This window comes from Galleria mellonella, unplaced genomic scaffold, assembly GCF_026898425.1.
Source record: "Galleria mellonella isolate WM207_F2 unplaced genomic scaffold, CSIRO_AGI_GalMel_v1 utg352, whole genome shotgun sequence".
In the NCBI taxonomy this organism is placed as follows: Eukaryota; Metazoa; Arthropoda; class Insecta; order Lepidoptera; family Pyralidae; genus Galleria; species Galleria mellonella.
Window position 1 is genome coordinate 7,698,572 of NW_026442084.1, and position 27,330 is coordinate 7,725,901.

At 32.7% G+C, this 27,330-nt stretch overlaps 1 protein-coding gene across 1 annotated transcript; it reads left to right on the forward strand.

The window, feature by feature from the left end:
* LOC113519402 (inhibin beta B chain-like) lies at positions 1-26,224 on the forward strand. Its single transcript, XM_026904492.3, has 5 exons — positions 1-414; positions 20,637-20,743; positions 21,463-21,681; positions 22,432-22,707; positions 23,497-26,224. Exons 1-5 carry the CDS (start codon positions 39-41, stop codon positions 23,653-23,655), a joined length of 1,137 nt encoding a protein of 378 aa, XP_026760293.1. The 5' UTR covers positions 1-38; the 3' UTR covers positions 23,656-26,224.
* The last annotated feature ends 1,106 nt before the right edge of the window (positions 26,225-27,330 follow it).

Sequence of the window (27,330 nt, forward strand, 5' to 3'; positions counted from 1 at the left end):
CGAATAGTCGTGCGCCGTCCGTCGCCGAATCCGCACGCATGCGTCTCGACCTTCTATATTATTTTAACTGCTTGCGCCGTAGGAATCTACCGCCGAAAATGTCGCGAGTGATCCTAATAGTATCTCTAGTCATTAGCTTTTTAAGTCTCCAATGTGAGATGTTAGGTACGTGCGCGAATTGCGCGAATGGGGATCTGACTGTAGCTGAACTTAATCACGCCAGGATAGCGTTCGTTAAGCAGCAAATCCTGAAGAAGCTGAGGCTGAGCAAGAAGCCGATTGTCGGCCTTCCGGTGAACAGCCTGCCGATGCCGGTAGCTCAGGGCCAGACGCTGAGCGAGAGGACAGACAAGCCGCCAGAGTTCGACGATTATTATGGAAGAACAGAGCAGAAGATCATATTTCCAGTGGAAGGTTAGTAACATAGTATTTAGTTTGATCACTCAGTGAAAATCTGCTAATAAGAAATTTGGGCAACTGTCGAAGTCACTTAAAAGAAAAGAGTGTAAACTTTAACAGATTTGTCATGGTTTTTACCATGCTATATTGGTTAAATTTGACCAAGTTCTGAAATTCAGTTCTGGACAGTTTATTAAAGAGTGTTTATCAATTATTGTTGGAGAGTTCTCAGTATTTAAACATTAAAAGAGTTGTTCGAACTTTATCAACCGGGTTATATTGTTTGATGAGGGTAAAAAGTAGTTTTTTTTAACCAAAAAACTGTGTATGTCAAATATTAAGACGATAAATTGAACTGTAAATACGCTAATAAATAACAAACTATTTCGCTTTCATAGGTGTTTATCAATTGTTATTAATTATCAAGTATAAAGTTGTTGACTAAAGTTGTCCTTTTTTGCCATATAATAGATACTTTTGTTTATTTACTTGCTTGCAAAATAGATATTTTTTTTAATTTGCTATAAACTTTCTATTTACGATATTCCGTAGTTGGACAGAAGTGGTGATACTTACTTCGTTATCACATTTAGCAGTTATTATCATATTCATAAATTTAAAAATAAATAACCTTTCAGTTTTCATAGAAATATTAATGAAACCAGCGGTCAGCCAGTGGTCAAAATTCGACCATAATATATATTGTAATAAATGAATTTATTATGGCTTTATTTGACATTTAGTAAGACTATAGACAAATCATGTTAAAAACAAACGATATTAATCTACTCTCAATTTGACCACAGACTTTAACAATAAACAAAAGAGTATATAAGCGTGTGTGTGTTAAATACATGGTCGTGTGTGTAAACATGTTTTCATTTATTTAATTTATGTTTTGTGCATAATAAAAAAATATTAGCACTCTGCCCTCCTTCTCTATATAAACTATAAGTGTGCGAAATTTCATACTTCTCCGTCTGGCAATTTTTGTAAAAAGGGGTACAAAGTTTTTGCTTCACGTATTAATATATAGATGAAAAAAATTGATTGATACAGTGGGGTTTGAAGAAGGCGCGAGACTTTCTATGTCAAACCGTAGCTCCAGTGCCTTTACCACTGATTCTAGTGTGTCTGACCATAAATATATTTCATAGTTTTCCTTCACGAAGATAGGTACGAAAAGACAAGTATATTAAGTATGTCTTTTTTAAAATGGTTTTAATTATTAATGTTTAAGTTTTAATTTAATGACTAAAAATAGTCATTAGGCGATTAAAACAGGTTTTGCCAGTAGTTGCCAGGATTGGCAAGCAGATTGGCACCCGCAGTCAGGCTTTAGAGATGTTTTAAGAGGGACGCTGCTGCCCATACTTCACCGTCCCTTAGTCGTCTTTTACGATATCCACAGAAAAGGTAGGCGTGGCCAATTCTATGGCGGGACCACACGGCCAAGTTATTAAATTAAGGGAAAGGGATTGTTAATAATGAGGTTTATCTGCTCCATTGCTAGCAATATACTCTAACAGGTCGACCTCCACGTGGTTTCCCTTGGAAACCATCGTAGTTAACTCTAGTGGAATTCACGATGGGCCACCAGCCACCCTTCACTGGTGCCCTGCCAATGTATACCGATAGCGCGGGCAGGATTACCATTTCATTATCATCCATTAAAAAAAGTTTACTTGAATAAAAATTATTTGTATTTATTATTTATTTATTTCTATATTCAATAGTAAACATTTAAAATGTTGCACAGAGAATTCTTCTTCGCATCCTATGGTATCTGCTAACGTCTTTAAGTTTCTTCTCTGTTTTACATTCCCACTCGTTCCCATTCTCACATACTCCCACATACATAATGGGGGATAATAGGGTTTTTTTTTTGATGGATGAAAATGGTATGGTAACCCCGCCTGCGCTAACGGGATACGCTGGCTGGTTGGGTATATTGCTAGCAATGGGATTCTCAGTCTCCATTACTAACAATCCCTTTACCCCCGGGGGATAATAGGGTGTCCTGCTCCCAAATAGGATATTCACGTCGTGTGTTTAGATAGAGAATTAGGCATAGATATACAAGATAACATGCCCGAGAAAGGCCATAGCATTTTAAAGATAAATACTTCGATAATAGATTGTTGAATTGATAATTATTTCAAATGATTCATAGTCATTAATGAGTCGGGGGATAATATGGGTGAATCATCGAGAAGACTATCAGATAATGTCTTTTATGATACGATAGATATGATATGGGGTTGTTTGAAGCATTCTCCTCTAAATTTGTTTCTAAAACTATTTTAGTTTCACATTACAGTAAAGTCAAAGAGCTTCAGTGAAAATTGGATCGTTTTGAGGGCACTGTTTTTTAAAACCGATTCCTAAAATTAATATTACAATATCTAGCGAGATCTTTATTGTAATGACCAAGTTTAATTAAATTGCTAATTTAAAGTTTTAAATCAAAATCATTAGAAATTTAGTTTATAATGGTCCATGAAACAATAACAATTTAGTGAAACTATTAAAATATTAGTTTGAGAGTTACAGTTAACGCCCCAGAACTTTCTCTAATGAGTAGCTTTTCGCTGAAAAGCTTAACGTTAGATGCACACTAAGCTTAGCGCAGTTAAGTCCTTAGATGCCTACGTCTTATGAAATCTAAATTGTATTACGAGCGAAAACTTTATAATTGCACGCTTCTAAGTGGTCACGTACAGAGATATTGTATGTTATCTTAAACATATAACAGCTATATCTAAAAAGAAATATAAACATATTCACAAAGACACGCCCCCCTCTCGTGACTATCCAAATATAAAGAGCGTGAGACACAAAATAGAATATTAAGTTATACGCGTATTATTTAAAATTTCATCACATTTACAAAAACATGTTTACATTTTAACAACATTCATCATCGGACCAACTTTATAATCATTCATAGTGAGTTAGAATTAAAAAAAAATCTATCCTAAAAAGCGATTGAAATGTTAACCAAAAAACGGCAGTCAAAATAATGATTAAAGTAAAAAAGAACTTTACAAAAACCAATCTAAAATCACAATCATAACAATTAATGTTAGTGGATAAAAACTTCCATCCCCGAGATGCCATAAAAATTTACTAGTTCAATATAATATAATATGTAACAAAGCCTATTGAAACAGTTGAACTCCTTGATCTAAAAAAAAAAAAAACTATAATAGTAACAGTTTCTATAAGTTTTTAACAGTTTATAATCACGATGCCTATTTTATATGTCATCACACTTTCATAATCTAATAATAATCAATTTTAAAAATCCAGTAACCAAATATTCTAAACCATACGTCACGATAGACTTTCGGACATATTTAATACGTATTTAATTTACTTCTGCAAAAAGTTATTCTAAGCTACGCCTCTTAAGAAATTTAATTAAAAGTGATAACAATACAATTATGAATCCAATATGGCGTTGGTAAGGTCACAAAACTTTTAATTACTTTATTATTTAGCATTAAATATGTTTATCATATAATACATTGGTTTGAGTATAGTTATTTTTAAACTATCTAAAGATATATGAAAGAGAGGACTTTGCTCTAAAATGGGATGTAATCTATAATTCATTGATTATTATAATTTTTTATTATTGTAAATAATATATATATATATATATATATATATATATATATATATATATATATATATATATATTATTATTCTATATATACGTATATATAGATAAATATTTTTCTATATTCAACATTTTTTTTTATTTAATTATCATACATAAATACATTAAAAAAAATTGGATTTTTAATACCACTTAAACCTCTTGGGCTTGTGTGTGATACATCTTATGTTGCATGATAACTTTGCCATTTGTAAATCGATTTTATAGAATCTTTCTTCCATCAAAAGTGTTTACCTTTATGTTGGTCATATACAGATTATATATATAATAGATATACAAAATTTTTAGAGGATAATCTTATACATTTTTTTTAAAAAACTTGCGGCGCGACATGTATATGTTAAATTTTCCAATCAAAATGGTAATGCAGTTAGTTATATTGTATATCTAGTTATTTATGTTTTCGTAAATTTATTATAAGTTCGATTCGGATCAAATTCGTCAAGGAAATAGCCTGACGGTGCAGCTGTTAAATAAATAGCCGGTATAGTTCAGTTAATGATAAACATTAGAGTCTACGGCCTCATACAGGCCCAGTACAAAGTCATCTCACTACATGTGCGTCGTAAAGAGATACGGTCATGCAAATATTGTAGTTGACGGCGACGAATACATTTCGCCATTATTTTTAAACATTCTCTTACAAGTAAAATGGAATATAGGTTGAAAAATTATTATTTATTATTATTTTTATTTAACACTTTATTGCACCAACATAACAGGATTTGTTGAACAATTTTCAATAAGTATAGTGTAGTACAAAAGACGGTCTTATTGCTAAGCAATCTCTTCCAGACGACCTTTGGGTAGAAGAAATTAAAGCATAAATAGGTAGGTGGCGCGTTAAAAGAAATAGATATGTAAAAAATAATATCTTAATAATATCGTAAAAATAATTACAAGATTTTTAAATATTTATTTTTAATTTATTTATTTATGGCCCGAAAAGGCCATAGATTAACATAGGCCTAGAAATATATATCTTATAGTGTAACATACATACTTAAAAATATATACAACTAGAAAATATATAATAAAGAATATATGATAATATACAATATTATTAGTAATTAAAAGAGAAAAACTACTATTACAAAATGCTTAAATCTAAGTTTGAACAAAAAAAATTCCGACTACCAAGCTTAAGGCTATATGAACATATATTAAAGGCGTATACGCACAGATATCAATGTATACTAACTAACTAACATGGCCGTATCCCCGAAAACGACGGAAAACAACACTTTTTGGCCATAATTCTTTCATCACGAGAATCGATAGACTTAAATGGACAAGGTTTATTTATTAGATTTAATTATTGAAATAATTACAAAATATATAAAATACATGGATTAGTATATAATATTGATCTGTAAATTTCGATTGTCTTAGCAGTTGGTTATAAAAGTTTTTCCCAAATATTCCCTTTTATAGAATACTTATAGAAATATTAGGGAATTTATTTCGATATAACATGGAAAGGTAAGCTAGCAATCTGATGGATAATGGTAACCATTGCCCACAGACATGAAGAGAACCATGAAAATCACGGAATATACTGAGTATTTTCTCGCAGTACGAAATAATTGCTGACGGCATCTTTTCCGAGCGTGGGTTACTGGAACTCACGTGAGTTATTAGAAATATAAAACAAATTGTTGCACGTGTTACTACAACTAAATAGGAAGTCGGACTTTGATCGGCTAGTTGCATTTTATATACATGGATATATTTATAACTTGACATTAATGCTTATGGCAACAGGTTTGTGGACTTTGGAACTACATAAATTAACATATAAGTGTGTAGTTACCACAGAGAAGAAAACGTAATTGTATTATTGAATAACAATAAGCATATAATACTTCTTCCACGCTCAACCACTATTTGGAATCAACTTCCAGCAGCAGTTCCAAACCGATACGACAACATAACCTTTAAGAAAATAGCATATTCCTTTTTAAAGGCCGGCAGCACACCTGCAATGCCGTTGGTGTTGTGAGTGACCATGGGCGGCGGTAGTCACTTACCATCAGGTTAGCCGCATGCTCGTTTGCCCCCTGTGTTGTAACAAAAATATATATAATAGTTATTTTCTCATTAAAGTGAGGAAAAAATTAAAACATTTCAAAGTTCAATACAAGTTAGTAGGTCTTTATTTTGGAATTGTGTAAGTTTATATTTTTCTTTTTTATAAGTGTACTAAAGCTGAAATAAAAAGAAAATAACCGAATAAAATTAATACTGAATAATTATTGAATCACTATATAAATATTTCTGGTAGTTTGGTGTCAATAAGTAAATATATGTATTGGCGACCGGCCGATGCAAACTCTTTAGACATTATTATACTTTTTTTTATATACAACTTAGAATGGCAAACAAGCTGATAGTCCACCTGATGGAAAGTGGTAACCGTCGCCTATAGACATGTGCAGTACCATGGACATAACAGAGTATACTGTTTTACCCATGATAACCCCCATGCGTTGTCATTCCTGAAGACTCAGGTGTTATTCCTCTGTACCCTGTAAATTCACGCCATATCCCACCCTTCAAACCGAAACACAGCCATGCAAACACAACTGCTTCACGGTAGAAACATGAATGGGACAGAGGTACCCAAGCAATCGAGTTTTGTACAAAGTCTCCCTCTGGTACTTTTTTATATACATTTACTTTTAGAATGTTCTTATTATTTGTAATTTCAATTTTATATTTTTTGACATATACCATATTGTTATTGTTCTGTTCCTTGCTCGCTGTTCAATACATTTATTTCGCTACTAAATTCCGTGTCTACATCATTTCATCACCTCATCACAGTCCACCGCTCCGTAATAATATGTGTCACAATATACCACTCAGAAAGAAATGCATGTAAAAATTTTAATTTTAATAAACAACTTTGATATTTTTCCTCATATTTGATATTTTATCATACTCTATATTGATAATTATAGGTAATTATCGCACAAATTTATTTATCTTCCACAGGAATTTTTCCGTATTTCGAATCACAAAATTACTATGCAAATCGTTCTTCGAGACCATACATGTAATAAGGAAATTTATGTTTCAATATGAGGAAAAAATTTGCAGAATTAAACTACCTATTTGGATGAAGGGAGTGCACTACGAATTTTTTCTTTAAATTTTATTTTTCCGATGGTTTTGCATATATGTGTAAACATCATTTTTTTTTGTAGTTTTTCCCGTAGTCCTTTTAGCTTTATACAGTTTTTATTTTTATTATTTTTATATTAAATACGCGCGGAAAAATACAAATCAGTCCTTAATACTTTAATATATAGCTCCTTATATATTAAAAGTATGTAATTTACTGGGTACAGAGGAATAACACCTGAGTCCTCAGGAATGTCAACGTATGAGCGGTATCATGAGTGAAACAGTATACTTTGTTATGTCCATGGTACTGCTCATGTCTATAGGCAACGGTTACCACTTTCTATCAGGTGGGCCCGTCAGCTTGTTTGCCATACTAAGTCGCATAAAAAATGTATGTATCCTATGTATTACGGAATGGTTTGAGATAATCCCCCCCCCTCCGGAGGAAGGGTATATTAGTAATGCGGGCTACCAGTCCCATTGCTAGCAATATACCCTGTCAACTTGACCTCCACATAGTCTCCCCTGGACATCATCCTGCTGGTTTGCAGGTGTATTCATCACGATTGGCTAACTGACCTGCCTTTTCATCCTCACCTATCATCCCTCACTGGTGCTCCGCCAGCGTATACCGATAGCACAGGCGGGGTTACCATTCTATTATTATTCATGAAAAAATACTTCAATATATAAATCAAATATTGACATTAACATTAGACGTATTGTCATGTATTATAAAAAGTGTCTGTTTGTTTATATTACGCAAAATAATTCGCACAAACGTTATCGATTGTGCCTAAATAAATGTTTTTAGTTTTTATTATAGCTTCCGCGATACTTCGACCTATGATTTCATACATATTGATCACAGCGAGTAAGTCTATAGAGCAAAACTGTAATTTTGCGTATATGATAAAATTTATTCATTAATTTGCGAATACATCCTATTTATTTATTTATTTATTTTTAATAAGGCACACATAACAAATTATAACCTTTGTTAGGTTTATATATAGGTAATTATGGTGTTAATGCTAGGTTACAATTCAAAAACATGTGTACACAACATGATTAACATTTAGACATAACATTTCAATTTCGACACGTGGAAGACATAATAATTAGTGAACATTATATACATATAATTTACATTAAATAAAATTTAAACCATAAAACTATCACCACACAAGAAAAACAGCCCAGCCATCCTAAACATGAAATACATCACTAGATACTAGTAAGCGTGCAAGTTCATTCCAAACGGCTCACGCACCCCCTGAATGATGACAGCTTCATGTCGAATATATCAATGAATTTGTGTTGAATATTGATGAAGGTTCTAGTAGATTTTACGAACTAACCGCCCGCCCCGGTTTCGCACGGGTGTACCATAAACTCTAGAATATTATCAGAGAAGGAAAAGGACATTGATTATTTTTATTTCGGTCAATAAACATATGCAGGTCAAGGACGGAGTCGCGGGTAAAAGGTAGTTGTAAAATAAAAATAAAAACTCAGAATTGATCCAATCTTTTTAGTTAGCATGATAACAGCAGATTAATGGCGTCTCCAGTATCAGTTTGTCTTCATCATGATATCAGCTTTTAACTGTCCACTGCTGGACATAAGTCTCTCCCGTGGAGGGTTTTGCTAGTAGTTGCCACGTTTGGCAGCCGGGTTGGCAACCACAGTTAGACTTTTGGAGATGTTTTAGAGGGACGCTGCTGCCCATCCCTCGCACTTCCTTAGTCGCCTCTTACGAGATCTACGGGAAAGAAATGGGTGGCTTATTTTTTTATGGTTGATAATGGAATGGTAAGCCCACCCGCACACCAGTGAAGGAAGATAGATGAGGATGCAGCAGGTCAATTAGCCCATCGTGACGAATTCAACAAGAATTGTTCACGATGGTTTCCAGGAGGAACCGCGTAGAGGTCGACCTAATAGGGCATATTGCTAACAATGGGGCTGTCAAACTCCATTGTTAACAGTCCCTTTCCCCCCCTAGGGGTAGCCCATTCTATGCCGGGACCACACGACGTGTACGAGTATATATTACACGCATGCTTAAACTATTGTATTGCATAATAATCCTTATCTAAAAGATTTGTGTTATATCTATCCACTGTGATACAAATTGTAAGAGAAGCTTACTTGTACAAATGAGCGATATTAGAGAAATATACAATGTTGCCAACTGGAAAATAAATAATTTTATTATTGAGCATTTTTTCATAGATTAAGAATAGTACTTTTTTTTTTAAATGAATGATAATGGAATGGTAACCCCACCCGAGCTATCGGTATACACCGGCGGGGCACCAGTGAAGAATGATAGGTGAGGATGAAGCAGGTCAGTTAGCCCATCGTGACGAATTCAACAAGAATTGTTTACGATGGTTTCCAGGGGGAGCCATGTGGAGGTCGACCTAATAAGGTATATTGCTAGCAATGGGGCTGTCAAACTCCATTGCTAACAATCCTTTTCCCCCTTGAGAATAGTAATTGCTATTCTAATTATCTAGAAGTTTCTTGTATTTCAGTTAATTACAATGAGTTTGTATGCACACTGTAGGTATTTTTTTGATGCAACATAGAACGGGAAATAAGCTGACGGCCCACCTGATGGAAAGTGATAACCGTTGCCTATAGACATGAGCAGTACAATGGGCATAACAGAGTATACTGTTTCGCCCGTGATACCCCCCATGCGTTGCCATTCCTGAGGACTCAGGTGCTATTCCTCTGTACCCTGTAAATTCACTGCCATAACGCACCCTTCAAACCGAAACACAGCCATGCAAACACAACTGCTTTACAGTTGAAACACGAATGGGACAAAGGTGCCCAAGCAAACGTTTTTTGTACGAAGTTTCCCTCTGGTAAAAGTATCTATAGTATATGCATATGATGATAATTGGACAAAAAAGAACTGAATCTCAAATAAATGTAAATTCCGAGTTAAATTTAGAGTGTGACATAATAGTATTGGTCCAATGTGTTACTGAATGGTCACAATTAGGTATAGTATAGATAAGATTACCATGATACAGAGGTCACATACTACACATGTTGTAATTATAATAACACAGAGGGCGCGCGACATGCGCCAACGATGTATGATGATAATATTAATTAGCTGTTGGACGATTTCTATTTGAAATTCCGTTTCACGACGGTTCCGGTTACTGGACATACCTACAGATAGACATTAGATAGAATTACGCTTCATATATGCAGTTGGAACATTTAATTTATATCAAACAATTGATTTATATGTTTTACATTATATGACACTAATGAAAGTGACCAAGACACAAAATAATCGTTAGGACACGTTAAAACTATTTTAAATAAATATAATAAATTAAAAAATAATAGACAGCACCATAAAATTACTTCAAAACCACATAGAATGACTTTATTCACTAAAAGTGTCTTAGGGATGGCACTTAGAATATATTATAAATTACCTAAATCTCTCGCAGACATAGCTGATATAAAAAATACAAAACTAAACTGTATGAATACCTAGTGAACAAAACATATTATTCAATTGACGATTTCCTTGGAGATAAATGCAATTAATTTCCTTAATATTATGCTAATACTATGTTTTTTTATACTTTAGTTTTTTTATCTTAAATTTGTATACCTCAATGTATGAGGTTGATCATATAGGACTTGTTTTATCATCCATTGTTATCTACTTATATCACATAATAAATAACTGAAAAAACACAAGCGCGCCCCCATCGGGACTAATTGGTACTAAGATAGATAGGTACTCTTTATTGTTCCATCGAAAAGATCACAGTGGTAGACAGAGCAAAAATAGTAAAGAGAAATTAAAAGATATAAGAAAAAATTGGCAACTTTATCGCTAAATGCAGTCTTTCCAGGCAATGTTTGGGTGGAGCACAAAGGGGGAGAAGAGATTCTTAGTTGCGGAGACTAGCGACCCCATTGCTAGCAATATACCCTATCAGGTCGGCCATCTCACTGGTCCCCCTGGAAAACATAGTGTACAAATTCCAAGGAAATTCATTACACGTAGTAAACGGTCATTGTAGTCTATGGACGCCTGCAATACTAGAGGTGTCACGTGCGCGTTGCCGACTCTGAAGAAAGAATCAATACACGTATGCCTTTTTTAAAGAACTTTAAGGGAAATGAGTAAGTAAAATATTTAATTCAATGTTCAAACGTCTATATGTTTTAAAAAGAATGACAATTTCTAAATTTATACCGCGCGCGCAACCTCGCATGCGCTGTTATTCATAATTTATTTTTCTACAGAAATTCAAAAGGTTTAGTTATGTATAAAGGTTTGTAATATATACAATATATATACGCCACAAACTCCATACTGTAGTCTCTAAGGAAAACCTCAGTAGGGAGCTCATTTCACTGTCTGAGCGTTCGCGGGAGAAAACTTCTTTTTACCATTCATTAAAAATAAAAAGTAAGCATCAAGTTTTTCTTTTAATAAGTTTTTAGTTCTGTTAAGATCCCGTTGACTTTATTTAAAGTCCGTAACGTACGTGGGACGTGTATTGTCACACCTGGGATTTCACTATGAAATACAATTAATTCTGTGTAACCATTTCATGCGTATTACGTTATACGCTCGTTCCAGTGCCCGCAGACGGAGAGTGACGTTTTGTTAGTCATCAGAGACGTGTTGCAAATCAGACGTCAAGATGCCTACGATGCGTGTTACCATCACGCCGTCACGTTTACCTTTGCACTTTACAAAAACATAATTATATCACATTTAATTGTAGTTAGATTATTAATTACATTATTAATTTGTAAATGTATAAAAATTACCTAAATATTTACAAAAATAGTGTCACAATTGTTATTCACACAAATCTGCGAAAGTGTTTAACCTATATTAATCGCAACTTGACAACAGTGAGAAGAAATGGCCGTGGTAGGGGTCGGTAGGGGCAAAATAAACGTTTGCCGGGTCAGTTGGTTGATAATTTTTTTTTATTTAAACGCTAAAAATAAATATATCATTATTTTTAGACCAATCTATTTATTGTAACAATGAGAGATAACGTACATATTTTGACAGGACCTTGCACAGTGCTCCACCCGCCGCTAGATGTCGCAGTGTGCTCAAATAAACTGATAACACGATAAGCGCCAATTAGCCGGGTTCATAGGTCGGAACATAAACTTTTTACAACCTCCGTCCCATTTCAATAATTAATTACGTTAAGTTCCGTTTGATTTATCTATGAAGGGCTTGAACAGTGTCTACGAAGGGCCACTGCGTAAGATAACGTATGGCTTTTGTATCTAATATTGTAAATTGATGACATTGTTTTGCAATTCACTGAATTCATAAAGTGATGAAGCCTAATAGAATATTTTTTAACCGATTTAAAAAGGAATATGTTATATTTGAATCTATTTTTTATATTCAGATTTTGTGACTTGTTTAATATCGTACTGTCTTTTTTATTATTATTTTTTTAAATAATTGTTTTCATTTTAAATGGATACAGGACTTCTTTAATATTCTTTGCAAATAATAATTAGACAGTCTTTTAAAATATTACACAATTTTGTTATTACTATTTATTCTGTACAGCACAATAAAAATTTGTACAAGTGGCGAGTTTAATGTCGTATGGTATTGTCTACCAGCTAACCGTTGTCTAGAAACATTGCAACAAATTAAAAACAAGATCGATGCGCAGCGAAGGCGAAATATTTGTTACTTGTATAATAAATAACATACTGTAATAACATTTATATATACTAAAACTAAACAAAAATACACCTGTGAAAATAAATAAACATAATATTTAATGGATTCATACCGTATTATAAATATAACAAAATACATTTTTTTTGTTCACAATTATGGTCAAGTATACAATAGTTATTATTAATTATTTAATTAATTAGTTAAACTAAAACACAATTATTATAACATTTTCAATCGATTTCAAAAATAGGAGATTTTCAATTCGATTGTATTTTTATTATGTTTGTTACCTCATAACTCAGTCAGTTGTAAATCGATTTGGGAAATCTTGTTTTATCTGAAAGGATGTACTTACAGACCTTACAGACATTTTATCAAAAACGATTCAATTGTTAAGTTTTTAAATCAAAATAAATAACAATATCTAATGACAATCGTAATTAGGTTTACTTTAAATTTGTTTGGAAGAGAACTCTTTTAGAGTTAAGCTTATTTTTGTACATTTGATTACCTCCGTCATATTTTATCTATCATTAGTGTGTAAAATAAAGTATTTAAAAAAAAGCTTAATTAATGTAAACAATTGTAATCATTAAAAATAAATAAATATTTATTAAAGAGTGACACCATATTATATTATAGTAAATTCCAAATTCAATGGAAATCATTTAAATACCAGGTGTGTCATAACTGGCAAAGTGAGAACCAGTTGAATTGTTTAGGTATCAATGTTTAGAATCGATTAGTACAAATCACCTAAACAAACATGGAGCGGTAAAGTTGGTTCAATCACTTATCCTCGTAATTTGCACTTTATATTATATTTAGCATATTTCGCTGGATGCCGTTAGGGTTGCCAAGTATAATAAAATAAACAATCTGTAAAATTGTATATTTAATAATATGAATTATAAATGTAAAAGTGTGTTTGTTTGTGAAAAAATGTATTTATGTTTCTTATGGCTCGATTAGTCGTCATAAAATTTAGTATTCACGTACGTATTTGAGAAGGATTGCAGGATACTTTTTACCCTGCTCAATCAACAGTCTCTTACCGGCACGACGACAGATGATATAATAAATTTATATAATTATAATTCAGACATTAATTTAGTAAAATATTAAACAAAGATTTTCATTTTTCTAATAAGAAATTAATAATAATACCGCTCTACCCGCTGACATTGATGCTCCTTTCCACTTTGGGTGTTGCTGGAAGAGAACTCTTTTAGAGTTAAGCTCGCCTTTGTACATTTGCTTATCTCTGTCATATTTCTGTATGTACTCATTTTTAATATGCTTAATAAAGTAGGTATAAATAAATAAATAAATAAAAATGCACCGTGTTTGAAGAAAAGTATATTTTTATTCTAAAATTTGTCTATTTTTAATACTAGACTTCACTAGCTGTATTCTGCAGTTTCGCTCTCGTGAATCATGATATAAACTCATTTTATATATTAAGTTAAAATCTATTTTATCCATGTACTGAATTTAATTAATATCTGTTCAGTTGTTTTTGCTTGAGAGAAACAAACATCCATTCATAGAGATTTACAAACTTTCGTGTTTATATAATCATTGCCTTGCCTTTTCCTATTTATTTGGGGTCGGTATAGTACGTCTTTTTCTACCACAAATCCCTGTCAACTATCACTTCCGGGATTTTTATTTTTTTCGTGTTTATATATATACAATACTAACTCATTTATTTTTTAAAATGATCTGCATCTATAGGTGTATCCTCCCCAATGTTATAACATTTAATGTCAAACCTTAAAACCTTTCAACTAAATTTCTATTGTAGGTAGTATATTAATTTATTTTAACATTTATACTCGTATTTTATTATATATTTTAATATTATATTTAACTGTATATTTGTTTATATACTCTAAATATTAATAGTTGTAGCACTTCAGCTGCCCGCTAACAACATGTTTTCTAACTGCATTGGGTTGACTGGAAGAGATCTCTGTCAGAGATAAGTCCACCCTTGCTCACAATATTTATAAATGCATTAACAATGTAATTTACAAGTGCAATAAAGAATATATAAATTTTACAAAATATTTGTACACGTTCAAAACACCATAACGTGTTGTGGTGTAGCGTAGCCCTAGTTGATATATTTCACGTGATGCGCACGCGCATCTCCAGTGACACGCTCGGCCGGAACGATAAAACACGACCTTTTTACATTAACTGCCATTTATATACACTTGTTCACATTTTTTAAAGGATTCCACAGTGTTATGGTATTCAAATATGTCCGTAATTTAAGATTTAAATATTATTATTAATAAATTAAATTTTTAGTAATGTATGAAACGTCAGCTTTGAGTGTAGTTTGCGTTTTAAGAATTTAGTGTATATTTATAAATATATGTTTGTGGTAGCAACTTCTCAAGTCAATTCCAAATTGTTTTTATGAGTGAACTTAGTGTATTTTCTGTCCTTATGCATATAGGTATTTATATGTATGCATGTCTAAGTATATATGAGTAGGAGGAAAGGGATTGTTAGTAATGGAGACTGAGAATCCCATTGCTAGCAATATATCCAACAAGGTCGACCTCCTCGCGGTTCCCCCTGAAAACTATCATGGTTAATTCCTGATAAATTCATCATGATGGACTAACTGGCCTGTTTTCATTCTCATCTATCACCCTTCACTGGTGCTCCGCCAGCATATCCCGTTGGCGCAGGCGGGGTTACCATACCATTTTCACACATCAAAAAAAAAGTATATATGAATAGGTATGTATAAAATAAAATATAGTGTAATCAAATTTGTAAAAACTTAAGTTTTAGTTTTTGTTTGTAAATAGTCACAGTATTGTATACCGCTCTATCCGCTGATATTTTTCCACTTTGGATTTTTTAAAAGAGAACTCCTGTAGAATTAAGCTCGCCTTTGTATATTTGCTTTCTACTGCCGTTCTTCTGTTTATTTTATCAGTGTGTACAATAAAATATAAATAAATAATAATAAAATAATCTATCCTGTCTAGCTTCACATAGTTTTCATAGGAAACTATTGTATTAAATTCCTAACGAATTCATCACAATGGGCAAACTGACCTGACCATTGCTAATATCCAGAAAGAGGGGGAAATATCCATTAACTAGCAATGTACCCTCTCAACCTCCACGTGGTTCCCCCTTGAAACCATCATGTTTAATTCTTGTCGAATTCATTTTTATTCATTTTTAAAAATCATCTTCCACTGGTGCCTCGTCGGTGTATACCGATAGTGCGGGCGGGGTTACCAATCCATTTTCACCCATTAAACAAAAAATATCCAGAAAGCGAATATCAAAAGCTCAAACGGAATTACTATTAAATTTTTATCTATTTAATAAATATACTAGATTTGGCGTTAGTGGCATATGGTAGGTTGAGTCATGATGAATTATGTAAAGTGCTACATAATCAACTATTTAAATATTGCGACGTATTCTAATCACAACTTAATTGTCAAGAATGATTAAGCATTTCATGTTTTAATTGATAATTATATATATAAAACGCAAGGGTGTAATAAATAAAATATAGGTCTCTAACTGTAGTATAGTTTTGGGACTTTATTTATAACATCTAAGGATTTACATCATATTCATTCATACTAGACACTAAATAAAAGTAAAGAAATTTTATTTGAAAAATTTGCAAAATACAGTGATAAGAAAAAATTGACTTGGAAGGCGGAGATACAGGTCACTGTTTTGACCTCTATCTCCGCCAGGTCAGGTTAGTACCTAGTAGTTAATTTTTTAAACTTAATAATGAAAAAATATCTGTACGTGATTTAAAAATACCAACAGTTGGTACCTAATAATAGTTTATTGCATAAATAAAACTTAAATATAATTTAAGATTGGGTTTTACAAAAAAATTTACTTCTTTTCTGACAAAACCAGTTATTTCTATTTAAAAACTAAACTACTCAAGTGATTTTGATAAAATTTCTATGAACGTGTAAGTTTTTTTTATACAATCTAGAATAGCAAACAAGCTCTCAAAATGGCCCACCCGATGGAAAGTGGTAACCGTCGCTTATAGACATAAACAGTCCATGCGTTGCCATTCCTGAGGACTCAAGTGTTATTCCTCTGTAGCCTGTAAATTCACGCCATATCCCACTCTGCAAATCGAAACACAGCCATGAAAACACAACTGCTTTACGGTTGAAATACGAATGGGGTAGAGGTATCCAAGCAAACGACTTTTGTACAAAGTCTCTCTCTGGTATTGAAAACATTTTTTTTTTCAGATAAAAAAAAGAATTTCCCAAATCGGTTTGTAACAGACGGAGTTATGAGGTAATAGACATAAAAAAAAATACAATCGAATTAAGGGCCTTCTTTATTTTGAAATCGGTTGTAAAGGTAAATAAGCCGGTCGTTGCCAATTCATCACTGTGTTTACTTTATCAGTGTGTTACCGAGCTTATCGTCATTCAATTAATTTTTAATGAGCGCTCTTCTGCTATCTAATTACGCAGTTTCTGTCAATATAAATCACCTACATTGTGTTGCACGACTGCGGTAGCGGATTTAGGATGCTCCATCAACAATGTGGACACTATGAAACCATTCTTTCGACTATTAAAATAAAAAAAAAAATTACTGTTTATTAAAACTTTTGTGAAATTCTGAACACAGAATTCAAAATATTTACACATGTTTTTACTAATATATCTAATAAGACTATAAATAGACGATCTCTGTACATGGGAGATGTTTAAGAAAAAATAATAGTATCTTAATAAATTTACAGTGAATTTACAGGCGTGAATTTACAGGGTACAGAGGAATAACACCTGAGTCCTCAGGAATGTCAACGCATGGGGGTATCATGGGCGAAACAGTATACTCTGTTATGTCCATGGTACTGCTCATGTCTATAGGCGACGGTTACCACTTTCCATCAGGTGGGCTGTCAGCTTGTTTGCCATTCTAAGTTGTATAAAAAAAAAAGAATAATGTTTGGGGAACGTGCTCTTGTTTCGGCACGTCTCCTTCAAAGATGGATTGAGAGTTAGGCTCCTAGAGGCGGGCCTCCCCCTCCCTTGAAATTAGATTGCGCAACGGCGTTGGCGTTGTTATTATATTTATATATTTATTATTTTTATTATATTTATAAAAACAATGTTTTAAGAACCATGTCGTCAAACACGATTTAAAAGAGTTCCCATTTTATAGATACTTTTATCTTCGAGCAAGCCATTATAAAGTAAGATGCATGTATTAAATATTTATTTATTCTTTATTGTACACAAAATTTACAATGTTATAATTTATATAAAGCAAAAATGTACATCAGGAGAGCTTAATACTGTAAGGGAACTTTTATTCCGGCAAATCTTGAGTGGAAAGCAGCATTAATTACTAAATATATTTTTTCTTATTTATTACATATCTAACCTATAGCTTTTTATATTATAATGATTATCATATGCTTGATAAATCTCTTTCGTAATTCTTCTTTCATCCATCCTCTTCAAATGACCAAACCAACGCAACATCAAGCAAGAATGAATGGAGATGTCGGTAGGGGCCGCCATAGACGGACGTATGTCGACCAAACAGGCGACGTGCTGAAGAAGGGCCAAATTAAAAGTACCCGTAACCGGCGAGCGTGTATGAAAAGATTTTGAATGTGGAAGAAGCGAAACAGGTTTGTTTGAATCGAAGCATTTGGCGTTCCATTGTTTCTGCCTACTCTAATGGAAGACAGGCGTGACAGATATGTATGTATGTATGTATTATCATATATATATATAAGTATAGGTATTATAATAACGTGTTCTATATAAATATATATATATATATATATATATATATATATATATATATATATATATATATATATATATATATATATATATATATATATATATATATATATATATATATATATATATATATATATATATATATGTAAAACAATATTTTGTAAGTTTTATCAATAGGCACCTACTTATAAACAAAAAACATTTTGAATAGATAAATTAACAAGATTTAGTCAGTTACTGTTATTCTGTTGTTATTATATACGGTATGAAGTTATTTGCCGGTTTCCACATAATTTTAAACAATTCCTATTCAGATAAATTTGTTTACTGTAAATTTATTACCACAGTAAGATATGCTTACTTATATATAGCACAGAGGCTATTTCTATGCTATTTTACGTATGTATAGGTACTTTAAAACATATTCATTCACTCCGAATGGATAATATTGTCTAAAGAGATCACCAGAGGGAGACTTTGTACAAAAGTCGTTTGCTTAAGCACCTCTGTCCCGTTTGTGTTTCTACCGTGAAGCAGTTGTTTGCATGGCTGTGTTTCGGTTTGAAGGGTGGGATATGGCGTGAATTTACAGGGTACAGAGAAATAACACCTGAGTCCTCAGGAATGGTAACGCATGGGAGGTATCATGGGCGAAACAGTATACTCTGTTATGTCCATGGTACTGCTCATGTCTATAGGCGACGGTTGCCACTTTCCATCAGGTGGGCCGTTAGCTTGTTTGCTATTCTAAGTTGTATATAAAAGGCCAATACATGCCCGGATGGCAGAGTACGTATGTAACGGTTATGAACCGACTTCAAAAAGCAGAAGGTTGTCAAATCGGTCGTATTTTTTTTTTGTAATTGTACCGTCAGTTTTAAACCGACTTGGAAAATTCTTTTTTTTTCTAAATGGATATACTTAGGAGTTTTATTAAAATCGGTTTAATAATTTAAACTGGTTTTGAAAATCGGTTTTTTTTTATGGAAAATAATCTTAAGTTATTTATAGTCATTGGCTTAAGTTTTACATATGAGTAATTATAACTTTATTGCATGTTACCTCGTCGTTTTGCGCCTCACATGTCGATATCTACACGTAAGCTTATCTTCGGCCTCTGAGGTCATTCCTTGGTCTAATTAACTTGTGAATAGCGTCCATATAATGAGATATTTAACTCTTGTATGCTCAAACATAATGCTCGTTTTCTTTAATGTGAAATTTTCCTTTTTTTCTGGTTTAAAATGTTTGATTTGCGTTTCAGTGGGATTTTTTATGTGTGAAAACCTCGCCTGCACTATCCGAATATGCTTGCGAATTACCAGTAAGGAATAATAGGTGCAGATGAAAGCAGGTCAGTTACTCCATCCTGACGGATTCAGAAAGAATTAACCGAAGTGATTTTTGGTGGGAACCACTTAGAGGTCGACCTGATACCAATAGGGCTGTTAGACTCCATTATTAGCACTTTCTCTCCGCAGGCGGAATTATTATTCCATTAACATCTATAAAATAAACCTTAGGCAGAGGGACATTGCAGAATAGAGGGGGGGAGTTATTGTTGGTAATGCGGGCTACCAGTCCCATTTGCTAGCAATATACCTTATCAGGTCGACCTCCACGTGGTCCTCTCTGGAAACCATCGTGTTGAATTCCAGGTGTATTCATCACGATGGCCTAACTGACCTGCCTTTTCATTCTCACCTATCATCCTTCACTGGTATCCCGCCAGCGTATACTGTTAGCACAGGTGGAGTTACCTTTCCATTATCATCCATAAAAAAAGACATTGCAGGATATGGGTATTTTAAATTGGTTTGTGTTTAAGTGTGTATATAGTTTCATCTTTTGTCTAAACAGTATCAGATAATATCGATTGTTCTAATTGTTCCAGGTGAATGTTTAACATCAGGCCGGTACCCCTTCAAGTGTCTCCAGTTCGAGTTACCACCAGATGTGGAGCCTGAAGAGGTAGCCGTTGTCGAGCTGTGGTTCTACAAGGTATCTATTGATTTGTCAATTTATTGTACCTGTCTCTTGATGCCTACTAGGACTAGGGAAAAAAAAATTAAAAAAATGTAATATTTGAAAGAAACTTGAATTAGTATGAACAATAAAAAAAAAATTCTCTATTTTTAAGTTGGTTAAAAAAATGATTACTACAATTAGATTATATTGTGATAAATTAAGATAATTGCTCTGTACGGATCAACAAACAAACAGTGAAATACTTATTTTATTGATTGGAGAGGATAAATGAAAGAAGAATTACGAAAGAGGTTTATCGAGCAAGAATGAATGGAAATGTCGGTAGGGGCCGTTCTAGACGGACGTATGTCGACCAAATAGGCGACGTGCTGAAGAAGGGTCAAATTAAAAGTACCCGTAACCTGCGAGCGTGTATGAAAAGATTGATGAATGTTGAAGAAGCGAAAGAAGTTTGTTTGAATCGAAGCATTTGGCGTTCTATTGTTTCTGCCTACCCTAATTGGAGACAAGCGTGACAGATATGTATGTATGTATGTATGGAAAATGGTTCAGATTTAGTAAAGGCATCGTTGATCGCCTAACAAAAAAAAAAAAGATAATTGAAAACCTGATTTGTTTTTGAATTGGCTTAAACATATTGAAAGAATAAAATAGTATTTTTAATATTATTAAATAATAAGCAATGAAAAATGGAAGTATATATATTTCACAATATCTTTGTATTTTATTAGGAACGTGACCCTTTGGACGAATACAACCAGACCTTCGTCATCTCTGAAGCGGCTCACTGGGACAGCCAGCAGCAATTCAAGAAGACCAGGCCTATTGCCATCAAGGAGACGGATACCGGCGAAGGCTGGGTCCGAGTGGAATTAGCCTGGGCTGTGAGGGTCTGGCTAGAGGGCCGCGAGAGACTGCATACGCTACACGTTGCCTGTAGAACTTGCCAGGTTAGTATATAAAGTTATTGAACGTATAAAGTAACAATTTCAATTCAATTTCATGATTGCGACCAAGATTTTTATACAACATGATAACAAGCAAGCAAAATAGACATGAGCAGTACCATGGACTTAACAGAGTATATTGTTTCGCCTATGATACCCCCCATGTGTTGCCATTCCTGAGGGCTTAGGTTTTTTCCTCTGTACCCTATAAACTCACAACTTCAAACCGAAACACAGCCATGCAAACACGACTGCTTCACGGTAGAAACACGAATGGGACAGAGGTGCTCAAGCAAACGACTTTTGTACAAAGTCTCCCTCTAGTCATGCGTTGCCATTCTTAAGGGTTATGATATTTTTTTAAAAGAGTGCAAATGTTTAGTACCTATATACTGAAGGGGCACCAGTGGGAGATGATAAATGAGGATGAAAGCAGGCTAATTAACCTATCTTTAAAGAAGTATTATCAACCTTGATGGTTTGCAGGGGGATCGCGTAGAATTATGATGTTGTATCATTGTACCATGTAAATTCACTGCTGTATTCCTTTATTTATTATCCACGTATTTTTGCTTGAAGGCAGAAACACGAATCGTACAGATAACTTATTGTACAGTTTTCCTCAACTATGAAACGGTTTATCGAAGATGTTACCCATTTATAAACGTCTTGTTATGCCATCTAGTTTTTTGCATCCTACCTATCCTGTATTGGTTTTATGTCATAATTAACCCTTAATTAACTATTTTACAGCTGCGCCGCGCACCTCTGTCCTTCCACAAAAAACACCGTCCATTCCTAGTGTTATACACCAAGTATGCTGGTAAAAGGCGCCGTGGCCGAGCGGTGGACTGCTCAGCGACCACCAGCGAGTGCTGCCGGGAGCCACTGTACGTGAGCTTCAAGGAACTCGGTTGGGATGACTGGATCATTAGGCCGGAAGGCTACCACGCCTACTTCTGTAAAGGAACCTGCGCCCCTATATCCGCTGTCACCACCGCGGAAAGTTACCATCACCATATTATTAGGGTGAGTTGATTATTGTGTTTTTATAACAAGATAGTATGATATAGTAGGCCTCATGGGGTTAAGCAGCCATAGTAGATACATTCTTGTATGTACAAAGGCATCACTCGAATGTTGTTGACCCTTGAGACAAGACCTTTAAATCTTTCAAACTGGTACCCTGTGTAAGAACATGTTTGGTGAAAGAAGTAAGTGAGATAAAGTTAGATGCTGAGGCGTTTATATAGAAGGTTTTTTTTTAGCAATTTAATACTTAAATACAAATTGTTTATAATGCCGAAGGTAGACATTTGCTAGACTACTAAGGGATATTAATGTAATAATTATAGCTCTGCTAAGTAAAAAGTATTAGAGTATGTGCCAATCTAGGATTGCTAGGATGATTCATCTGTGTTTTTTAATGGGTGATAATGGTATGGTAACCCCGTCTTCGCTATCGGTATATGCTTGCGAGGCACCAGTAAGGGACGATAGGTGAGGATGAAGCAGATCAATTAGCCCATCGTGACGAATCCAACAAGAATTGTTCACGATGGTTTCCAAGGGGAACCACGTGGAGGTCGACCTAATATTGCTAGCAAGTGGGCTGTCAAACTCCACTGCCAACAATCCCTTCCACTCCAGTTCATCTGTGTTAGGTGTGTGTGAGGTAGACTTCATTTAAATTCATTTAGTTATTCGGTGTAATAAGTTACAATCATTTATACTTTTACAAACGTTCTCATTTCTATCAGTCTCGTCGCATCGTGTATCAAAAAACAAAATATTGATTTTCCTTTTTTTTGTCAACAGAAATATTTCTATACAGTTACAAATAAGAAGATTCAGTTCAACCCGTGCTGTGCGCCGACCACGTTCAGCTCATTACAGTTATTGTACGTGGACTCGAACAATACGGTGACGCAGAAAACCTTACCCAACATGGTAGTAGAATCCTGTGGATGTATGTGACCACTATGTGATATAGACAAAGTGATCCCGTGAACTTGTGTCGCCTTACAACTTATTTATTTAATCTACTTACGTAGGCTGAATACATTGTGTTCTTTGCATGAATTGATTCTGGTGTAAAAAAAATCATCTACGCAGTTTTTTACATTACATGTGTTGTAAGTGTTTTTGACGGACATAAAATACTTCGAAGACTTCTTATATGACATAGCGTGGACAATTAATTTAGTATTAGGTGTATTTCGAATTGACGTGTGATTTTTAAATAAGTCATATTTTTATGTATATAATTGTTTTGATTGTGTGAATGTATGGAGGAACAAAAGATGTGATATTTTTTAATTCTCCAATATAGATACTTAAATAGGATAGGAAATATATTTTACTGTGGTTCGGCAAATTTCTACTTTTAACATCTAATATTGTATGAATTAAATGTTCTCAACTCACGTTTTTACGATAAATTGAAAAATGGATTATTAAACAAACTGATATTAAGCCACTTTATAAAAACGTCGACTTTTCATAAACTATTGTAGTTATTGAACTCTTTTATCTCGTTTATATACTGAATTCTTAATTTGAAATGACAAAACAGTGTTTATAATTAAAAAAATTATTTTAGTGATACAGCTAAAAAGGTACAAACCTGTTTACATGTAAATCGTATATATTTATGTCTATAGGTGATTTACTTCTTGTTTACAGTAAATTTGTTGTTAATAAAATTAGATCATACCTACTTAATTAGTACGTAATCTGGTACAGACTAATTAATATAAGATTTTCTCGAATGTAATCGTTTAATTATTTCAGTGTCTATTAAATGAGAGAATTGCCAACACTAAATATGATTCATGTACGTACAAATTATTTAATTGTCTATGTTTTTTTTTTTAATATGATTGAATAATTAATGTGATGTTAGTCAACAAATTAGGTATTTAAAGGTATTTAGTGTTGAATATTTTCATTTCAATTTATAATAGTGCATTATTCCAGTGAAAATGTTCTTATCCCATTGTTTATTGCCTACTTAAATTTTAAATTGTGATATAGTTAATTTTAAACTACATAATTATAAATTATTTAATGTTTTTGTAAAATTCTTAATCTATCAAATGTATCTATGACCCAGTTGAGTAATTGATTCTTAACTTTTGACATTTTTTGACCGATTAAGAGTTTTACTTGTACATTTAAACAGGTGCCTAAATGAATGTTGTATCAATTGGTCATCTGTTGAAATTAAATTAATTATAGTACATTTATCAATGCATTTATTATTTAGATTTAATATATTTTGATATGCAAACATATACTTATGAGAAAAACTGAATTTGCTTTAGTAATTAAGTCTAGTAGCGAGTATTTAGCTGCTAAACATGTCTCAGTAAAACAATTAACCTAATGTTTATTTAGATATACGTATATTACATAACTCGTCACTTGACTACATTAAATTAACTTATTCTATGTTCTCCATCTGAGCGTATATGCTCATGACCTAAGAACAAGGAATTACATAGAAGGAATGATAAAATAAAAACTGTAAATAATATGGTTACCTCCTTTTTTATTATGCAAATATAATTAGTAAAAAGAGGACGAAAGGTACACTATAAATTGCTATTTTTGTCAATTCATAGCAGGCTAATGTATAAAAAATGTTTGATTTGGCCATTATTTGTCAATGACAAATTGTACATTACTAGATTATATATTCGACACAGTTTATGTAGAAAGTATGCAAGCAGGTTGTATCTGAATTTGGTAGGGTTATACAGCCGTATAACATTTTCTACTACATATGATTTACAGATTTTATTTTATCATTCATTCTATGTAATTTCTTGTTCTTAGCTCATGACTGTAATCTGTGATGGTACAGAGGCATTTGTCGATTGTTCGTGTGAATTCTATCAAAGAAATTGTGATTTGTAAAAATGTTTTTGTCTTCAGTTTTTCTGTTATGTATTTCTGTGCATATGGAAATGTTTTATTATTGTATTTACGTTAACTGTAACATACGTATGATAAATTATCAATCTATTATATAATATAGTTTAAGTTTAATTAGCCGAGAATTTATAATAATCGCTTATAATAGGTAGGTGTTTTTATAAATTAATAACGGGTCGATTCTGAATTTTTGAAAATTATTCTTTTATAAATTAAATTCCGTTATTGTTGATCCAAAAAATCATTACATTAAATTATTAATTTAAAATGTTAATTTTAAAAAAAGGTTTAGGAATATAATTTCAGAATCGATGCCAATATAATTATTAATTTTGGCAAAAAACCGACTTAAATTTTAACAAATTCGAATGGGCTCATTCCAAAGCCAATTAAATAATTAATCATGACATTTGATTCTTAATTAAAAGACAGCGTTTAATATAAACACAAAAAACAGTCTAATTGAAAAGCTACCAATTTCAAATAAGGTTGAAATTTGTTGAAAAATAATGAATACGTAAAATTTTGTAAATTATTATTTTTCAATTAACATATTACTGTGTATTGATTTTAAATGTCAGTTTTTTTCTTAAGTCTCACGAGACTTTATTCTCAATACATTTATATTTCATACCTACATTTATTTTGTAATGTACTTAAAGTTTCTCTAATAACACATTATTGTATGGCCAATGACAGAACAATTGCTTTTGTTGATGCTGTATAACTCCATGTAGTCTATAGGCAGGTGAAGTCGTATTCATTATGGTCCTTTTATGAGTGTTCTATCCATAGACTTACTAAGGGCGGGTAATATACAGCATATCTATATACTGTAATTATAAAATCTATCCATATATTGGTATAATAACATCAGTTATCCAATAAATACGTGTAATGCCGAAAAGAAGAACCCGCTTGTAATGAATATAAATATCCGACTGGTGTGGGCGATATCGCAAGGGTGGTCATCAAAGTTTGAAAAAACTCAATGTATGGATATCGGATATTACCCATACCTGAAACTGTTAATTAACAATATTCTCCAAAGAAATGTACTTTTCATAAAAAAAAAAAGCCAAGTTATTTGGTTATTTAAAATTTTATTATTTTTATAAGTTGATTGGGAGAGAATGCTATATATATATATATATATATATATATATATATATATATATATATATATATATATATATATATATATAGTAAATAAATGCTTTATAAATACTATCTAAGTACAGAGTACTTACAAGTGGAGGTCCTATTGCTAAGAAATCGCTTCTAAACAAAAGTTGAAGGAATTACTGAATAGATGTAGACATGTATTAAGTATGTATAAATATCTATTGAACGAATTAATGACTGAAAACTCTTTATTGTTCCTCTTCAAAGAATGGTACAGTTTATAACAATATGTACACAAACAAAATTTACATATTGAAAAATGTACCCCTTGAACTGGAGAGGAATGATTAAAATTGTGTTTGGTTAAGGCTTAATGTTTATATTGAAAAATGTATGAACATTTTTATATTTATATGTTATTAAACTTCACTGCTACACTACTATGGTAAAAGGATGCTAATGATACGATTTCAACCTGCAGTGTATGGGGACATAATACTCATACACATACACATGCATATGGGCGATTCGTATATAGATATTGATAAACGTCCGTGGCTCTTGTAGAACTAGTGTGGTTCCTTCGGT